Below are 21467 nucleotides of genomic sequence, written 5' to 3'. Positions count from 1 at the left end.
CTACTTAACAAAAATTCTTACAATTACATACTCGTTCAGTTTCATCAACAATTCTACTCGTATGCACCCGTATTCGTACTCGTACAATACACAGCTTTTAGATGTATGTACTATTGGTATATACACTCCAATGATCAGCTCTTAGCAGCCCATTTGAGTCACCTAACACATGTGGGAACCATCATTTGGCAACTAGCATGAAATATCTCATAAAATTACAAAAATATGAGTAATCATTCATGACTTATTTACATGAAAACAAAATTACATATCCTTTATATCTAATCCATACACCAACGACCAAAAACACCTACAAACACTTTCATTCTTCAATTTTCTTCATCTAATTGATCTCTCTCAAGTTCTATCTTCAAGTTCTAAGTGTTCTTCATATATTCTTCAAGTTCTAGTTACATAAAATCAAGATTACTTTCAAGTTTGCTAGCTCACTTCCAATCTTGTAAGGTGATCATCCAACCTCAAGAAATCTTTGTTTCTTACAATAGGTTATCATTCTAATACAAGGTAATAATCATATTCAAACTTTGGTTCTATTTCTATAACTATAACAATCTTATTTCAAGTGATGATCTTACTTGAACTTGTTTTCGTGTCATGATTCTGCTTCAAGAACTTCGAGCCATCCAAGGATACATTGAAGCAAGATCCATTTTTCTCTTTTCCAGTAGGTTTATCCAAGGTACTTAAGGTATTAATGATGTTCATAACATCATTTGATTCATACATATAAAGCTATCTTATTCGAAGGTTTAAACTTGTAATCACTAGAACATAGTTTAGTTAATTCTAAACTTGTTCGCAAACAAAAGTTAATCCATCTAACTTGACTTTTAAAATCAACTAAACACATGTTCTATATCTATATGATATGCTAACTTAATGATTTAAAACCTGGAAACACGAAAAACACCGTAAAATCGGATTTACGCCGTCGTAGTAACATTGCGGGCTGTTTTGGGTTAGTTAATTAAAAACTATGATAAAATTTGATTTAAAAGTTGTTATTCTGAGAAAATGATTTTTATTATGAACATGAAACTATATCCAAAAAATTATGGTTAAACTCAAAGTGGAAGTATGTTTTCTAAAATGGTCATCTAGACGTCGTTCTTTCGACTGAAATGACTACCTTTACAAAAATGACTTGTAACTTATTTTTCCGACTATAAACCTATACTTTTTCTGTTTAGATTCATAAAATAGAGTTCAATATGAAACCATAGCAATTTGATTCACTCAAAACGGATTTAAAATGAAGAAGTTATGGGTAAAACAAGATTGGATAATTTTTCGCATTTTAGCTACGTGAAAGTTGGTAACAAATCTATTCCAACCATAACTTAATCAACTTGTATTGTATATTATGTAATCTTGAGATACCATAGACACGTATAAAATGTTTCGACCTATCATGTCAACACATCTATATATATTTCGGAACAACCATAGACACTCTATATGTGAATGTTGGAGTTAGCTATACAGGGTTGAGGTTGATTCCAAAATATATATAGTTTGAGTTGTGATCAATACTGAGATACGTATACACTGGGTCGTGGATTGATTCAAGATAATATTTATCGATTTATTTCTGTACATCTAACTGTGGACAACTAGTTATAGGTTACTAACGAGGACAGCTGACTTAATAAACTTAAAACATCAAAATATATTAAAAGTGTTGTAAATATATTTTGAACATACTTTGATATATATGTATATATTGTTATAGGTTCGTGAATCAACCAGTGGCCAAGTCTTACTTCCCGACGAAGTAAAAATCTCTGAAAGTGAGTTATAGTCCCACTTTTAAAATCTAATATTTTTGGGATGAGAATACATGCAGGTTTTATAAATGATTTACAAAATAGACACAAGTACATGAAACTACATTCTATGGTTGAATTATTGAAATCGAATATGCCCCTTTTTATTAAGTCTGGTAATCTAAGAATTAGGGAACAGACACCCTAATTGACGCGAATCCTAAAGATAGATCTATTGGGCCTAACAAACCCCATCCAAAGTACCGGATGCTTTAGTACTTCGAAATTTATATCATATCCGAAGGGTGTCCCGGAATGATGGGGATATTCTTATATATGCATCTTGTTAATGTCGGTTACCAGGTGTTCACCATATGAATAATTTTTATCTCTATGTATGGGATGTATATTGAAATATGAAATCTTGTGGTCTATTATTATGATTTGATATATATAGGTTAAACCTATAACTCACTAACATTTTTGTTGACGTTTTAAGCATGTTTATTCTCAGGTGATTATTAAGAGCTTCCGCTGTCGCATACTTAAATAAGGACGAGATTTGGAGTCCATGCTTGTATGATATTGTGTAAAAACTGCATTCAAGAAACTGATTTTGTTGTAACATATTTGTATTGTAAACCATTATGTAATGGTCGTGTGTAAACAGGATATTTTAGATTATCATTATTTGATAATCTACGTAAAGCTTTTTAAACCTTTATTTATGAAATAAAGGTTATGGTTTGTTTTAAAAATGAATGCAGTCTTTGAAAAACGTCTCATATAGAGGTCAAAACCTCGCAACGAAATCAATTAATATGGAACGTTTTTAATCAATAAGAACGGGACATTTCAGTTGGTATCCGAGCGTTGGTCTTAGAGAACCAGAAATTTGCATTAGTGTGTCTTATCGAGTTTGTTAGGATGCATTAGTGAGTCTGGACTTCGACCGTGTTTACTTGAAAAATGATGGCTTAACAAATTTTGTTGGAAACTATATATTTTTAACATGTGAATATTATGTGATATATTAATCTCTTAACGCGTTTGATATTATGTGATAGATGTCTACCTCTAGAACAAGTCCCATTGACTCATCTAATAATAATGAAGAGTCAAATGTAAATTGGAATGATTCGTGGACTGATTCACAAGTTCCCGAAGAGGAACCGGAAGAAGAGTCGGAACCAGAAGAAGAATCGAAACCGGAAGAAGAATCGGAACTGGAAGAAGAATCGAAACCGGATGAAGAAATAGAACCGGTGGGGGAAATAATAAAATGGTTAAGTAAAAGAAAATCCTCAACCAACCGACCAAGGTTAATTATGGTCAATGGTGTTTCCGCCAAGGAAGCAAAATATTGGGAGGATTACCAATTCTCCGATGAATCGGATTCCGACGAGAATTCCGATGATGTTATAGAAATTACCCCAACTGAATTTAAAAAAGCAAAAGAAAATAATAAGGGAAAGGGCATAAAAATAGAGAAATCTAATTCCAACCCCGATGAACTTTATATGTATCGTCAACCCCCGAAGTCCTTAAGTTGTAACAATGACCCGGGAACCTCTAAACCACCAGGTTTTTCTAAACCAACATGGAAAATGACGGCTCGTATTAGGGGAACATCATATATCCCTAGAAACTTGGCAAAACGAACCAAAACCGAAGAAGAAGAAACAAGCGAGTTGGAATAAGATAGTTGTATTCGTGTGGTGTAATATATGTAATATAGTGTGCTTATGCTTTATGATATATGTAAAAATTGCTTGTATTAATAAGTATTTTTTTTATGAATCTAACTCTTGTCTATTTTACAGTATAAAAACACAAAATGGATAGACAACCCAATATTTTAAGAGACCTACCCGAAGACATGATTGATGAAATCTTGTCTAGAGTCGGTCAAAATTCTTCGGCACAACTATTTAAGGCGAGATCAGTTTGTAAGACATTCGAAGAACGTTCCAAGAATGCCTTGGTTTATAAAAGGCTTTCGTTCGAAAGATGGGGGATATCACATTGGGAAATCCATAAGTTACGATGTGTTTACTTTGACGCATATATTGCGGGGAACCCAAATGCTATTTTACGCAATGGGTTAAGAAATTATTTTGACTCAATATATCCGAATATTGGACTTCGTGATTTAGAAAAAGCGGCTAACATGCAACATAAAGAAGCATGTTATGCTTACGGATTAGTAATGTTCGCTTCTCACCAAAGTGAGAACAAGAACATCGGGCTACAACTATTAAACAAAACGTTCCCACAAGTGACGGAGTCGGTAATTGGGGTAAGAAATGAGGTTTTTAGATTGTTACGGGACTGTTGGACATTACGTAACCCTCGTCCCTTTGACGACGTTACAACACGCTGTCTTATCAACGGCCATAACGGTTATGTTCCACAATACCAAGGATGGGAAGCAATCCTAGTAAAACCAGAATGCATGACTTGTTTCTGGACGTATGAATTACGTGTCTTTATTGCCTTTGCTGAACGACTTGTGTACTAGCTAGAATTATCTTCACAACCATCATGTATCAAATTTATTGTGTGCTATATTTCATGCTATATGTAAAATAAGCGGTATTGTAAGTTTGTAAAATATTGTGTAAAAGTTTGAACGCGAAATATTATTATAATCAGTTTTTCATATAGAATTGTAGTAGTTGAATTGTATATTAGCTACTAAGTATGAACTTAACGGGTAGGTACTACCCGAATTTAAACTTATAAAACGCTAATATGAAGAAAAAGCTTTTATAAATGAGTTCATATTATGCTACGAAATACTATTAACTACTCTTAATATTCTGTATGATTAACTTGTTCCATTTGACTATTTTGAAGGAAATGGCACCGACTACTCGACACACCGTGAATATGAATGAAGAGGAATTGCGTACTTTTCTAGCTTCAAACATAGCCGCAGTACAGGTTGCGCTACATACCAACAATAACCTTGGATCTAGTAGTACAGGAAATCGTGTAGGATGCACCTACAAAGAATTCACTGCCTGCAAACCTTTGGAATTTGATGGAACCGAAGGACCGATCGGATTGAAACGGTGGACCGAGAAGGTCGAATCGGTGTTTGCCATAAGTAAGTGTACTGAAGAGGACAAAGTGAAGTACGCTACGCATACCTTCACAGGTTCTGCGTTAACATGGTGGAATACCTATCTAGAGCAAGTGGGACAAGATGATGCTTACGCACTACCGTGGTCAGCATTCAAGCACTTGATGAACGAGAAGTACCGTCCCAGAACCGAGGTCAATAAGCTCAAGACAGAACTTAGAGGGTTACGAACCCAAGGATTTGATATTACCACGTACGAAAGACGATTCACAGAATTGTGCCTATTGTGTCCGGGAGCATTCGAAGATGAGGAAGAGAAGATCGACGCGTTTGTGAAAGGATTACCGGAAAGAATCTAAGAAGATATAAGTTCACACGAACCCGCCTCCATACAACAGGCATGTAGAATGGCTCACAAACTAGTGAACCAGATTGAAGAAAGAATTAAAGAACAGACTGCTGAAGAGGCCAATGTGAAGCAAGTCAAAAGAAAGTGGGAGGAAAACGGTGATAAGAATCACCAATACAACAACAACAGCAATTACAACAATAATCGCAACAATTATCCCAACAATCGCAACATCAATCGCAACTACAACAAACGGCCCAACAACAACAACAACAACAACAACAACAACAACAGCAACTACAACAATCATCCCAACAACAATAATAACCGCAACAACAACAACAATCAGAAGCAGCTATGCCAAAGGTGTGAAAAGTATCACTCGGGGTTCTGCACCAAATTTTGCAACAAGTGTAAAAGAAATGGTCATAGCGCGATGAAGTGTGAGGTCTACGGACAAGGGGTTAATAGAACGAAAGGAAAAAATGGTGTCGGAACGAGTAATGGCGGAGCAAGTAGTGTCGGAGCAAGTTATGCCAATGTAGTTTGTTATAAATGTGGAAAACCGGGCCACATTATTAGAAATTGCCCGAACCAGGAGAACACGAATGGACAAGGCTGCGGAAGAGTTTTCAATATTAATGCGGCAGAGGCACAGGAAGACCCGGAGCTTGTTACGAGTACGTTTCTTATTGACAATAAATCTGCTTACGTTTTATTTGATTCGGGTGCGGATACAAGCTATATGAGTAGAGATTTTTGTGCTAAATTAAGTTGTCCATTGACGCCTTTGGATAGTAAATTTTTACTCGAATTAGTAAATGGTAAATTAATTTCAGCAGATAATATATGTCGGAATCGAGAAATTAAACTGGTTAGCGAAACATTTAAGATTGATTTGATACCAGTAGAGTTAGGGAGTTTTGATGTGATAATCGGTATGGACTGGTTGAAAGAAGTGAAAGCAGAGATCGTTTGTTATAAAAATGCAATTCGCATTATACGAGAAAAAGGAAAACCCTTAATGGTGTACGGAGAAAAGGGCAACACGAAGCTACATCTTATTAGTAATTTGAAGGCACAAAAACTAATAAGAAAAGGTTGCTATGCTGTTCTAGCACACGTCGAGAAAGTACAAACTGAAGAAAAGAGCATCAATGATGTTCCCATTGCAAAAGAATTTCCCGATGTATTTCCGAAAGAATTACCGGGATTACCCCCACATCGATCCGTTGAATTTCAAATAGATCTTGTACCAGGAGCTGCACCAATAGCTCGTGCTCCTTACAGACTCGCACCCAGCGAGATGAAAGAACTGCAAAGCCAATTACAAGAACTTTTAGAGCGTGGTTTCATTCGACCAAGCACATCACCGTGGGGATCTCCTGTTTTGTTTGTCAAGAAGAAAGATGGTACATTCAGGTTGTGTATCGACTACCGAGAGTTGAACAAACTTACCATCAAGAACCGCTACCCACTACCGAGAATCGACGACTTATTTGATCAACTACAAGGCTCGTCTGTTTATTCAAAGATTGACTTACGTTCCGGGTATCATCAAATGCGGGTGAAAGAAGATGATATTCCAAAGACTGCTTTCAGAACACGTTACGGTCATTACGAGTTTATGGTCATGCCGTTTGGTTTAACTAATGCACTAGCTGTGTTCATGTACCTTATGAACCAAGTGTGTGGACCATACCTTGACAAGTTTGTCATTGTTTTCATTGATGACATACTTATTTACTCAAAGAATGACCAAGAACACGGTGAACATTTGAGAAAGGTGTTAGAAGTATTGAGGAAGGAAGAATTGTACGCTAAGTTTTCAAAGTGTGCATTTTGGTTGGAAGAAGTTCAATTCCTCGGTCACATAGTGAAAAAAGAAGGTATTAAGGTAGATCCGGCAAAGATAGAAACTGTTAAAAAGTGGGAAACCCCGAAAACTCCGAAACACATACGCCAGTTTTTAGGACTAGCTGGTTACTACAGAAGGTTCATCCAAGACTTTTCCAGAATAGCAAAACCCTTGACTGCATTAATGCATAAAGGGAAGAAATTTGAATGGAATGATGAACAAGAGAAAGCGTTTCAGTTATTGAAGAAAAAGCTAACTACGGCACCTATATTGTCATTGCCTGAAGGGAATGATGATTTTGTGATTTATTGTGACGCATCAAAGCAAGGTCTCGGTTGTGTATTAATGCAACGAACGAAGGTGATTGCTTATGCGTCTAGACAATTGAAGATTCACGAACAAAATTATACGACGCATGATTTGGAATTAGGCGCGGTTGTTTTTGCATTAAAGACTTGGAGGCACTACTTATATGGGGTCAAAAGTATTATATATACCGACCACAAAAGTCTTCAACACATATTTAATCAGAAATAACTGAATATGAGGCAGCGTAGGTGGATTGAATTGTTGAATGATTACGACTTTGAGATTCGTTACCACCCAGGAAAGGCAAATGTGGTAGCCGATGCCTTGAGCAGGAAGGACAGAGAACCCATTCGAGTAAAATCTATGAATATAATGATTCATAATAACCTTACTACTCAAATAAAGGAGGCGCAACAAGGAGTTTTAAAAGAGGGAAATTTAAAGGATGAAATACCCAAGGGATCGGAGAAGCATCTTAATATTCGGGAAGACGGAACCCGGTATAGGGCTGAAAGGATTTGGGTACCAAAATTTGGAGATATGTGAGAAATGGTACTTAGAGAAGCTCATAAAACCAGATACTCAATACATCCTGGAACGGGGAAGATGTACAAGGATCTCAAGAAACATTTTTGGTGGCCGGGTATGAAAGCCGATGTTGCTAAATACGTAGGAGAATGTTTGACGTGTTCTAAGGTCAAAGCTGAGCATCAGAAACCATCAGGTCTACTTCAACAACCCGAAATCCCGGAATGGAAATGGGAAAACATTACCATGGATTTCATCACTAAATTGCCAAGGACTGCAAGTGGTTTTGACACTATTTGGGTAATAGTTGATCGTCTCACCAAATCAGCACACTTCCTGCCAATAAGAGAAGATGACAAGATGGAGAAGTTAGCACGACTGTATTTAAAGGAAGTCGTCTCCAGACATGGAATACCAATCTCTATTATCTCTGATAGGGATGGCAGATTTATTTCAAGATTCTGGCAGACATTACAGCAAGCATTAGGAACTCGTCTAGACATGAGTACTGCCTATCATCCACAAACTGATAGGCAGAGTGAAAGGACAATACAAACGCTTGAAGACATGCTACGAGCATGTGTTATTGATTTCGGAAACAGTTGGGATCGACATCTACCGTTAGCAGAATTTTCCTACAACAACAGCTACCATTCAAGCATTGAGATGGCGCCGTTTGAAGCACTTTATGGTAGAAAGTGCAGGTCTCCAATTTGTTGGAGTGAAGTGGGGGATAGACAGATTACGGGTCCGGAGATTATACAAGAAACTACCGAGAAGATCATCCAAATTCAACAACGGTTGAAAACCGCCCAAAGTCGACAAAAGAGCTACGCTGACATTAAAAGAAAAGATATAGAATTTGAAATTGGAGAGATGGTTATGCTTAAAGTTGCACCTTGGAAAGGTGTTGTTCGATTTGGTAAATGAGGGAAATTAAATCCAAGGTATATTGGACCATTCAAGATTATTGATCGTGTAGGACCAGTAGCTTACCGACTTGAGTTACCTCAACAACTCGCGGCTGTACATAACACTTTCCACGTCTCGAATTTGAAGAAATGTTTTGCTAAAGAAGATCTCACTATTCCGTTAGATGAAATCCAAATCAACGAAAAACTCCAATTCATCGAAGAACCCGTCGAAATAATGGATCGTGAGGTTAAAAGACTTAAGCAAAACAAGATACCAATTGTTAAGGTTCGATGGAATGCTCGTAGAGGACCCGAGTTCACCTGGGAGCGTGAAGATCAGATGAAGAAGAAATACCCGCATCTATTTCCAGAAGATTCGTCAACACCTTCAACAGCTTAAAATTTCGGGACGAAATTTATTTAACGGGTAGGTACTGTAGTGACCCGAACTTTTCCATGTTTATATATATTAATTGAGATTGATATTTACATGATTAAATGTTTCCAACATGTTAAGCAATCAAACTTGTTAAGACTTGATTAATTGAAATATGTTTCATATAGACAATTGACCACCCAAGTTGACCGGTGATTCACGAACGTTAAAACTTGTAAAAACTATATGATGACATATATATGGATATATATATATATATAGTTAACATGATACTATGATAAGTAAACATATCATAAAGTATATTAACAATGAACTACATATGTAAAAACAAGACTACTAACTTAATGATTTTTAAACGAGACATATATGTAACGATTATCGTTGTAAAGACATTTAATGTATATATATCATATTAAGAGATATTCATACATGATAATATCATGATAATATAATAATTTAAAATCTCATTTGATATTATAAACATTGGGTTAACAACATTTAACAAGATCGTTAACCTAAAGGTTTCAAAACAACACTTACATGTAACGACTAACGATGACTTAACGACTCAGTTAAAATGTATATACATGTAGTGTTTTAATATGTATTTATACACTTTTAAAAGACTTCAATACACTTATCAAAATACTTCTACTTAACAAAAATGCTTACAATTACATCCTCGTTTAGTTTCATCAACAATTCTACTCGTATGCACCCGTATTCGTACTCGTACAATACACAGCTTTTAGATGTATGTACTATTGGTATATACACTCCAATGATCAGCTCTTAGCAGCCCATGTGAGTCACCTAACACATGTGGGAACCATCATTTGGCAACTAGCATGAAATATCTCATAAAATTACAAAAATATGAGTAATCATTCATGACTTATTTACATGAAAACAAAATTACATATCCTTTATATCTAATCCATACACCAACGACCAAAAACACCTACAAACACTTTCATTCTTCAATTTTCTTCATCTAATTGATCTCTCTCAAGTTCTATCTTCAAGTTCTAAGTGTTCTTCATATATTCTACAAGTTCTAGTTACATAAAATCAAGATTACTTTCAAGTTTGCTAGCTCACTTCCAATCTTGTAAGGTGATCATCCAACCTCAAGAAATCTTTGTTTCTTACAGTAGGTTATCATTCTAATACAAGGTAATAATCATATTCAAACTTTGGTTCAATTTCTATAACTATAACAATCTTATTTCAAGTGATGATCTTACTTGAACTTGTTTTCGTGTCATGATTCTGCTTCAAGAACTTCGAGCCATCCAAGGATCCATTGAAGCTAGATCCATTTTTCTCTTTTCCAGTAGGTTTATCCAAGGAACTTAAGGTAGTAATGATGTTCATAACATCATTCGATTCATACATATAAAGCTATCTTATTCGAAGGTTTAAACTTGTAATTACTAGAACATAGTTTAGTTAATTCTAAACTTGTTCGCAAACAAAAGTTAATCCATCTAACTTGACTTTTAAAATCAACTAAACACATGTTGTATATCTATATGATATGCTAACTTAATGATTTAAAACCTGGAAACACGAAAAACACCGTAAAACCGGATTTACGCCGTCGTAGTAACACCGCGGGCTGTTTTGGGTTAGTTAATTAAAAACTATGATAAAATTTGATTTAAAAGTTGTTATTCTGAGAAAATGATTTTTATTATGAACATGAAACTATATCCAAAAAATTATGGTTAAACTCAAAGTGGAAGTATGTTTTCTAAAATGGTCATCTAGACGTCGTTCTTTCGACTGAAATGACTACCTTTACAAAAATGACTTGTAACTTATTTTTCCGACTATAAACCTATACTTTTTCTGTTTAGATTCATAAAATAGAGTTCAATATGAAACCATAGCAATTTGATTCACTCAAAACGGATTTAAAATGAAGAAGTTATGGGTAAAACAAGATTGGATAATTTTTCTCATTTTAGCTACGTGAAAGTTGGTAACAAATCTATTCCAACCATAACTTAATCAACTTGTATTGTATATTATGTAATCTTGAGATACCATAGACACGTATACAATGTTTCGACCTATCATGTCGACACATCTATATATATTTCGGAACAACCATAGACACTCTATATGTGAATGTTGGAGTTAGCTATACAGGGTTGAGGTTGATTCCAAAATATATATAGTTTGAGTTGTGATCAATACTGAGATACGTATACACTGGGTCGTGGATTGATTCAAGATAATATTTATCGATTTATTTCTGTACATCTAACTGTGGACAACTAGTTATAGGTTACTAACGAGGACAGCTGACTTAATAAACTTAAAACATCAAAATATATTAAAAGTGTTGTAAATATATTTTGAACATACTTTGATATATATGTATATATTGTTATAGGTTCGTGAATCAACCAGTGGCCAAGTCTTACTTCCCGACGAAGTAAAAATCTCTGAAAGTGAGTTATAGTCCCACTTTTAAAATCTAATATTTTTGGGATGAGAATACATGCAGGTTTTATAAATGATTTACAAAATAGACACAAGTACGTGAAACTACATTCTATGGTTGAATTATTGAAATCGAATATGCCCCTTTTTATTAAGTCTGGTAATCTAAGAATTAGGGAACAGATACCCTAATTGACGCGAATCCTAAAGATAGATCTATTGGGCCTAACAAACCCCATCCAAAGTACCGGATGCTTTAGTACTTCGAAATTTATATCATATCCGAAGGGTGTCCCGGAATGATGGGGATATTCTTATATATGCATCTTGTTAATGTCGGTTACCAGGTGTTCACCATATGAATAATTTTTATCTCTATGTATGGGATGTATATTGAAATATGAAATCTTGTGGTCTATTATTATGATTTGATATATATAGGTTAAACCTATAACTCACCAACATTTTTGTTGACGTTTTAAGCATGTTTACTCTCAGGTGATTATTAAGAGCTTCCGCTGTCGCATACTTAAATAAGGACGAGATTTGGAGTCCATGCTTGTATGATATTGTGTAAAAACTGCATTCAAGAAACTGATTTTGTTGTAACATATTTGTATTGTAAACCATTATGTAATGGTCGTGTGTAAACAGGATATTTTAGATTATCATTATTTGATAATCTACGTAAAGCTTTTTAAACCTTTATTTATGAAATAAAGGTTATGGTTTGTTTTAAAAATGAATGCAGTCTTTGAAAAACGTCTCATATAGAGGTCAAAACCTCGCAACGAAATCAATTAATATGGAACGTTTTTAATCAATAAGAACGGGATATTTCACGGTAGGTAGCGGATGGGTAGCTATTTCTCTGGTAAACTTTTCCCACGTTGCGGAAACCTCGAATGACCGCTTGACATTGTCTCTCATCATAGCATACCAGTTATTCAGCATGTTGTTCGCCACGACGGGCTGCTCGACCTGAGAACTCATAGACTCCGGTGCGGCTAGAATCAAGTTCTCAATTAAGTCCTTGCGTGCCTCCTCCCGAGTTTTGCCAGAACTCTTACCGGTCTCCAACACTGAACGTGTAGAGCTACGGTGTGGCACCTTGGACATGCTGGTAGGCCTTTCACCGCCTTTGGACATGAGCGAGGGTAAAATGAATCCTCCCTTCGCCAGGAAGCGTATGGCTTCCTCGCCATTGATGGGTTTGAGCTGATTTACGTTCTCTTCTTGGGTTTCTGTCTCTTCCGAGTCACGTCGATCAGTTTCCTCTTTGTCACCATCGAACTGCAACCGGGTGCGTTTGATGGAATCATTCGGAGTTTCATAAGTGCTATTGTCATTAGGTTTCAAAGGGTCATATGGTTCTTTGCCAATGTTGGTAGTGGGTGGTGGGTTGGAACCTCCTGTCATCTTGTATGAAAGCGTTGATCAAAGGGTCCCACGGATGGCGCCAAATGATCAAACTAAAATTGTTTGGTTTGAGTGCAGGTGAATAAAAAGGAATCTAACCTTCGAAAGTGGTTCCTTCGGTTGAATGGGGAATGAAGGGTGTGATGTTGTTTGTCTTTTTTCGAGCCTCCAAGGTAAGCTTGAAAAGAAGATTAGTGTGTGCAAGTTGATTAGTCGATTCATTAGCCTTCAAATGAGGCCTGGGGGGTGCTATTTATAGATTGATAATTGACGGTTATGCATGATAACCATTATAATAGCACCCACGATCTGTAACTGCCACTAGAACCTTCTAATCATGCCTACAACCTACTCCACGTTCTCCACGTTCCTGTAATGTAGGGATATAGTCCAGTTCAGTAATACCAAGTCAACCTTGTGAGGACGTCACGCTACCAATCGCGTGGGGTTGACTTGAATGCACAAGTTTGACCGTTTAACTGGACATCACGTTGTTTCACGTGACACAACATTAGGTTCCCGACAGGCTCGTGTGCTGGACGTCATGCGTCGCACGTGACGCAACATGTGACGCAACACGTGACGGGGCATGGCATGACGTACGTCATTAGGAACATAATAAATTGTCAACCAATTTAGAAAACCTAATGGGCTAAAGATACAAATAGGTTCTTATAGAACACGGACCATTAATAGAAACATGGACTATATCCGTCTGACATCCTCGAAGTTGGAGTGGGAGCAAGAAAGACACTCACACTGGATCGAAACTCATCAAAAGTGTCGTAGGTAGATCTTTTGGTGAAGATATCTGCAAACTGGTAGCGAGAGTGAACATGAAGCACACGAACATTACCCTTCAGCACAAGGTCGCGAACAAAGAGTAAATCTATCTCAATATGTTTGGTCCGCTGATGTTGAACTAGGTTGCCAGACATGTAAACCGCACTGACATTGTCACAGTAGACGAGAGTAGCTGATTAAGTTGATCAAAGATGATTAAATCTTGTTAATTATCGAAAAAGTTTTAAAAACGTATTAAGTAACTATTCATTTCCCTCTAGTTACTTACAACCCAATATTCAGCCAACTTCGTCACTCGATTGAAACAGCCAGCACATAACAATCGAAGCAATAAACAAGATAAACGAACCTGCAAATTCAAACACCAAATCGCAGAAGGATGATTTTAAAAGGAAAAGGCGGAATTTTTTTAAAGTAATTTAATAACAAATGGTAATAATAAAAAAAGGTAGCAGATATAAAGCGTAACTGAAGATGAAAAGGTGATTAATTTTTTTTTGAAAACGCGTTTCTTACCGATGAAAAAATTAGGGCTCTTGGCGATTTTGCGATGTCTCGTAAATTTGGAGGTTGTAATTTATCAAAATCAAGTGCAGGTTCATTACCAACTTTATCAAACATGTGTGACGTGGGTGATTCACGGTTTTTATCGACGATGGTAACAAGGGAAGAAATCTGATGAAATTTGGTACGATAATGAAAAGAAAAAGGTAGGGAAGAAGATATCAGGGTCAGTAGTAGCGTTTGATTGAAGAAATGAGGTGAGATTGAAGGTAAGAGAGAAGGCATAACTGAACAGGAGAAGTGTGCAGGAGATGTCTACTTTCGAATTATATTAAAAAAAAAAAAAAAAAAAAAATCCAAAACATGAACATCGATTGTATGTGAGAGGGGAGAATACGTGGACCAATAGGGGGAGAGAAATTACTTGTGCTAACAGAAGATGTATAATATAGATTTGGTTTGATTTGGTGGTACTTAACCAGCCCTTGTTCTGGTGTGTTTTGGGTTTACAGGGTATACCTATAGCAAATGCATTTGGTTTTACTTGTTGACTTGAATTTAGTATGATTTATGAGGTGTTGTTGATTTCAAAAAAGAAAAAGGGAAAAGTTTAGATTTAGGAGGTTAAAAATGAGATCCGAAAAGAAAATGAATATGGGAGAGGATGATAATGGATAAGAAATGTGTAAAATGACAAAAGTATCCTCACATTCTTAGCACATGACTGCACTTAATGACTGAAATTGACAGAAAATGAACGAAAGGACGAGTAGAACATTCAAATATTAGGGACGAGAAATGCTAAAAAAATGGGAAAAGAATGAGGAGTCAAACTTGAAGTAAACCTCAAGTACGAGAAGTGAAATTTTATCTTATTTTATTTATTTATTATATTTAAATAATAATTTGAAATGAGTTAAAGTTTGAGGTGAAAATATAAAATGATTAGTTAAATGAATGTTAAAGTTTTTTTTTTATGCTGATGTAGCAGTGACACTTATATGGATGATAAGTATTATAACAACTGTTAAGATAAGATAGGGTGTGGTAAGACTTTGGAGCCAGCCGTAAGGATTTAAGTTTATTTAGCTTTTTTTTTTTTTTTTTCTCTCGAAAAACTATTAGAGTGTTGTTTATGTTTATTTAGTAAAAGATATAAAAGGATGTGATGCTAGAAATATACTTTCTAAGAAATCAATACTTTTATAATTTTATAAAATCAAATCTCAATTTATATAACAACGCGAAACCATTAAAGCTGGTGATAGTATACATTTCATAACATAAACATATTTTTGTTTCTAACGGGTGAAATTTTATTAAGCACGTTATCCAGATATTGCCAATCCACGGAATGAAACGCTTTTTTAAAATCAAATTTAAAAATTGGTAACTTTTTGTTCCGTTTCTTGTTGAAGTCAATGATATCGCTTAGCATTAAAGGACCGTCAAGGATTTGACGTCCTTTGATAAAAGTCGTTGTTCATTGCTTACAAAATGGCCAAATCACTCCAGAAAGACGGTTCGCCAAAACCTTGGCAACGATCTTATACAAAGAACCAATAAGAGAAATGGGTCGGTTCATTGCATTACCAGCGTCTTCTTTTGGGAGGTCAACCCCATCTATATTTACCAACTCACGTCCAGTTGGCAAAGGAATAACATCCTCAAACGTGTTTAAAGCTTTCTTTCTTTCTTCATTTTGCAAATTCGTACAAACATTCAAACTTGTACCAGTAGTAATATTTCCTCCAACAATCTCTTTTGATCCTTTAAATCTTCTTTTGGTCATTGACCCCGGTGCTGTTTTGTATGACTTCAACTCTTTTTCGCTTTATATTCTTTGGTTTCTCCAGATGTTGGGTCACATTCTGATCATTAAAAGTTGTATTCCCTTCAGCCTTATTTTGCAGTTGTTGAACACCGTTAACTTTAACTTCCTTTTTGTTTATTTTTTTTGGTTTCTTGTCAGCAACAGGTGGGGCTGAAACAAGAGGATTTGTATTTGAATCTGTTTTTTCATCAAACAGATTCTCCTTCCTTGGCTTTTTTATGTTTCCCTGTTTAATATCAGAGGCAGCATACAGAAATATTATAGGTAGTTCCTAAATAATAATTAATCCAAAGAGTTCAAATACACAAATGAAGAAATGAATTGTAATTATACGTATTAGAGGCTGAATGGTGCAATTTGGGTCACATTTTATGTCTAATGGGTCAAAAGATTAAAAAGGAGAAACTAAATTATTGCATTTTTATTTAAAGTAGTGTTGTACAACACGGTTTTACACGACGAGTACTCGCCGAGCACTCTGTTTTAAGATCAGTCTGAGTACTCGGTTCAATTAATCGGTCAAACTCAGTCAACCTCAGTCAAACACAGTCAAACTCGGGATTAATCAGTCAAATCTTAATCAAACTCAGCCAAAATTAGGAAAAAAGATGTCAAAAGTCCGTCAAAATCAGTTAAAGTCAAACTTGGTCAACACCGAGTACTCCCCAAAAAATGCCGACCGAGTACACCTCAAGTCATGAGTTCTATACTAAAGCCCCTAAGTGTCAATGCACCTTTTATAACCAATCTTGTATATGTCAAATTTGTGGACCATCTGACACAAACACTGTTATGTTCAACCTCTATATTTGTTTTTACTTATAAAAAAACCCATGAACACATACATAAAATCCAATTAGTAAAGAGCCAAAATTTCGTAGAAATCAAACTAAATAGTCACTCGTATTCACTATATTCAAAAGGGTATATTGTTATTCATTTACTTTGATCTTTGTGACCATTAACAACAATATAAAATTATTATTAAATATGAGAGGTATTTCTTACACACCACTTTTTGTTCCATGTACACTTTTGTTCCATAAAATCAAAGTTATGCCTCTAGAAAGTTGAACTTATATTATTATTATTATAAGTATAATATAATAATTAAGGGTAAAATAAGTAATTAGATGTACATGGATCAAAAAATGGTGTGTAAGGATTATGTCCCATTAAATATGTACAAATGTAAAAAGGAAAAGTTTCAACTCAACCCAATCAAAGTCTAACCAATACAAGATTTACCCGTATTGGGCCATCCATGTTTTGAAAACTGGACATGTCTGACCAGCCCATTTTGCCAGATCCATTATACGGAGTATATACATAAAGAATATATAAATAATATATATTTAAATATAAATAATTAAAAGAGAAATAAACAGATTCACACCTCTAATGGAGCAGCTAGTGTTTTTGGTGAAGCAACTGTTTCTTTTACTCTCTTGTAATTACTAACGTTGTGAGCACCTTTTGCATGAATCGTGTCTGAAACTGAGGTAAATCCACCTGTCTTTGCCATTTGCGTGACAATACCGATGGGCTGATGACTGCGCTTTTTCCTACGTTTAAATAGACTCTCAAGTTAGATTTTATTTTAATAATAAAAAAATAAATAAATAAAAAACAGACAATAACAAAGAGAAACTAACATTTCAGAAACTTACATACAGATGCTGCAATTACAAATACCCCTGCACTTGGGACAGCTCCATTCATCCAACAACATCATATCTTCTGCGCTTTCTCCATACCTAACACAAGTTAGAGAATATGTATTAACAAAAGAGAATATGTACTGCTCAATTCCTTTAGGATATTTTGTCCAAAGTAATTAAACACAATTAGTTGTTAGCAGTGGCGGATCCAGGATTATATTTCACCGGGGGCAAAAAAAAAAATTAAAACCGTAGCAATTTTTTAAGGCAAAATATAAAGGTTTTGGGGCAAAATTTAAAAATTTGTGGCCAAAATTTGGAGAATATTGGACAAAATTTGAAGGTTTTAGGGCAAAATATGTAGGTTTTGGGGCAAAAAAAATTTTCACCGGGAGCAAAGTCGAAATATTCAAAAATTTTACACTAAAATTTTCAAATCCACCGGGGGCGGGCGCCCCCCCTCGTAACATACTGGATCCGCCTCTGGTTGTTAGATACGACTACTACTAAATAATTTCATTGATTAATAATCTAATTTTATGAATAATGATGATTGAAAGAGCGTCAATAAAAGTAGACCTAGGGTGAACTTTAACCAATTTGACCCGTTCCCTTTAAGCTTCTTTTCATATGTTAAAATTATATTAACTAGCATACACCTGCGCCTTAGATAAATTAATAAATAATAATTCAAATAATAATTTATTATTTAATATTAATCATTAATTAATATTAATATTAATAATAATGTAATAATAAGGATAAGTTTTATTAAGAGAATAAAGACAGTTGAGTTTATTTTGTTTTAGTGTATATATATATATATATATATATATATATATATATATATATATATATATATATATATATATATATATATATATGGTCATCATTAAGAGAGAAATATTTTTTTGAAGAAGAGGAAATGACTTTTCTATTTTAATTTTCTTTTTTTAATGTTTTTCCAAACATTAATATAATATGAAAATATAAACATTTAAAAAAGATACTTTGTGATGACTGTGGGAAAATGTTCAAAGAAATAAATGATAACATACATCATGAGTAATGTCTTAATTAGAGTTTTTTTTTAAGGGTTTAGAAATTATGGTTTAAAAAATTGAAGTTTATAAATTAGGGTTCAAAAATTAAAGTTTAGAAATAAGGATTTTTGAATTTTTAAAACAAACAGTTTAGAATTTAAGGTTTAGGGACTAAATCCAAAACAATAAACCCTAAACACTAAACTCTAAATCAGATTAAATTTTGAAGAAAAAAAAAGCTTCACGTAAGATGGAAAAAAACGATGAAAAATAACTTTAAACTAGATGGAGGTCCGGAGTAGCCCACTCCGTTGGGCTAGATAATCGGGATGAAAAAAAAATTTAAAAAAAAAAAATACTAAAAGACGAAATAGGTGATGTCTTGATGACATCACCCGAGTACTGTTGTTCATTAGTGTTGGCTAATATACTTATTATAAATAACACTAATATAGTTATTATAAATATAAATGGTTGATGTAAAGAGGGAGGCAATTATGATATCGGCATCCAAATCAATGGTTGAAAATACGAAGTAATAGTTATCAACCCATCTAAGATCCGAATTATACTCTTCTATGGGAGCATGAACACAACCAGGCCCGGCCCGAAGGGTGTGCCAACCTGAACAATTGCACAGAGCCCAACAAAATTAGGGGCCCATTATATTTATTTATTAAATACGCAAGAACTATTAGAAAGCCCAATAATAAAGAGACATATGTCCAAGGGAATATGGCCACCTTTTCCTCTTTAATTGTTACAGTCAAAAGCTTTTCTTTTGTATTTATAGGGTACATTCATTTGTTTCCCTACCGATGTGGGAGAAAAAGGAAAACATAGTTGTACATCTCTCCAAACTTAACACATTAGGTGCTAGCACTTTTTTTATAAATTATTTAAAGAACACTTGTTACAATCAAGGCAAGGTTGGTTCGTGATTATGGATAGAGATGCGCCAGAATTGGAGTTTTACAACTACTCTTCTTTTATCTTTATCTAGTTATTTAGTTTTTAAATTCCTATTGTTTAGAGCTTTTGCTCCAGTATTAATATATCCATTGGTTTGTTTTGTAATTCAGCTTTTTTGTTGATTAAGTTTATTGCAGACTAAAAAAAAAAGACGTGAAGTCTTATTTCAACCAAGAAGGTTGTGTTTCTGTTTAAACCGAGAAGATTTAATCACTATCCTATCTTAATTGTTAAGCCATCGATCCTTAATTCCGCATTAAAAAACCAACATGGGAGTGAGTCGTCTAGCTTGACTCGACTCAACTCGACTCCATACCCCTAAAACATAATGTGTTACGGAGTATTTGTTTATGAGAGGGCCTCATTTTTCCTACTCGCTCAGGGCCTTGAAAATCATAGGACCGGCCCTGAACACAACGGACCAAAGCTAACCTGTTTAAGAGGCATTTGCAGCAAAACTTGAGAGAGCATGGCTTACTCCTTGTAGTATTCTTACAGCCCGCGTATTTGGTAGACATCTTGTGTCGACACTTTAAAAAATATAACTTATTAACAACGGGAAAACCTCTACTATTTAAACAGATGAACCGAAAAGTAAAATGAAATAAACCATCAATAGGAACCAACAATTGATGAAATATCACAACTGTAACCGTATTCTTAAGAAACAAAAATAATACAATGAAAACTATGAATGTAAACATGAAGCATAAACAGGTTAGCTTTGGAACCAACAATTGAAGCTTTTGTTACTTAAAAATATACATACTCCGTATCAATCTAGTATATGGATGCAATAGGTTTGACGGCCAAAAGTCAACACGTTTCTAAGCTATAGAAACCTAACCCTATGATATTAACACCGTCATTAATAGTAGCAAGATAAATAAATGTATCATAGATTAAACATACTTGATGACAAGTATTTCCACTCCGTTTCTGCGGTTCCAAATCGGATTTCATCTCCGGCTCGATCTCATCACTACTACTGATCATTTTGTTCGTCTAGTTGTCTGTAGATACAGTAGCTGCAGAACTAGGTCTTGCAGCAATCGCCATTGAATTGAGCCAGAGTTCGATCTGTTTTGTAGCAAATAATTTCTTCAAGTAATTATAGATATAGATATTGATATTAGGTATATATACTAATATACTAATAATTCGTACAAATTTAGTTTTGGAGGGATCAATTTAGAGGTGAAAATTTTAGAATTACAGTTTTGTTTTGGGGATGAAAGAGGGAAATTTTTTGGAGGTTTTTAGAATTTGGGGGCGGGCCGGGGCGGGGCGGCAACTAATAAATTTTTTGGATTTTCTTTGCCTCAATACAAGTACAGAGAAAGGTATCGTAGGTTTTATGAGTATAAGACCATTTCTTAATTTGGTGCAATGCTCCGCTCTCACCCTTGGTTAAAGCGGTGGAGTGGATGTGTGCTTACTTAATTTGGTGAAATCGGAATCAAAAAGTTTTTGAAGACAAGTGTTGGGTTGGTCCGAATGCACTAATGAAAATTCAACAAAAATCTTCAAGTGGATCTCCAACGGA

General features: G+C 34.9%; 1 protein-coding gene across 2 annotated transcripts; it reads right to left on the bottom strand.

Moving 5' to 3' along the window:
• Positions 1 to 15723: 15723 nt before the first annotated feature.
• On the bottom strand, positions 15724 to 21178 carry LOC139869382 (uncharacterized). Of its 2 annotated transcripts, XM_071857701.1 has the most exons (4): positions 20834 to 21178; positions 17916 to 18002; positions 17642 to 17810; positions 15724 to 16471 (listed from the first exon to the last, which is right to left on the bottom strand). In XM_071857701.1, the coding sequence occupies exons 2-4, from the start codon at positions 17978 to 17980 to the stop codon at positions 16184 to 16186; spliced, it is 522 nt and encodes a 173-aa protein (XP_071713802.1). In that variant the 5' UTR covers positions 17981 to 18002; positions 20834 to 21178; the 3' UTR covers positions 15724 to 16183. The 2 variants fall into 2 exon arrangements, with proteins under 2 accessions (XP_071713802.1, XP_071713800.1); XM_071857699.1 differs by lacking the exon at positions 20834 to 21178 and having other exon boundaries at positions 17916 to 18064.
• Between the last annotated feature and the right edge of the window lie 289 nt (positions 21179 to 21467).

This window comes from Rutidosis leptorrhynchoides, chromosome 9 (genome assembly GCF_046630445.1).
Source record: "Rutidosis leptorrhynchoides isolate AG116_Rl617_1_P2 chromosome 9, CSIRO_AGI_Rlap_v1, whole genome shotgun sequence".
In the NCBI taxonomy this organism is placed as follows: domain Eukaryota; kingdom Viridiplantae; phylum Streptophyta; class Magnoliopsida; order Asterales; family Asteraceae; genus Rutidosis; species Rutidosis leptorrhynchoides.
Note: the sequence above shows the minus strand (reverse complement) of the source record. Positions and strands in the feature narration are given on the sequence as shown.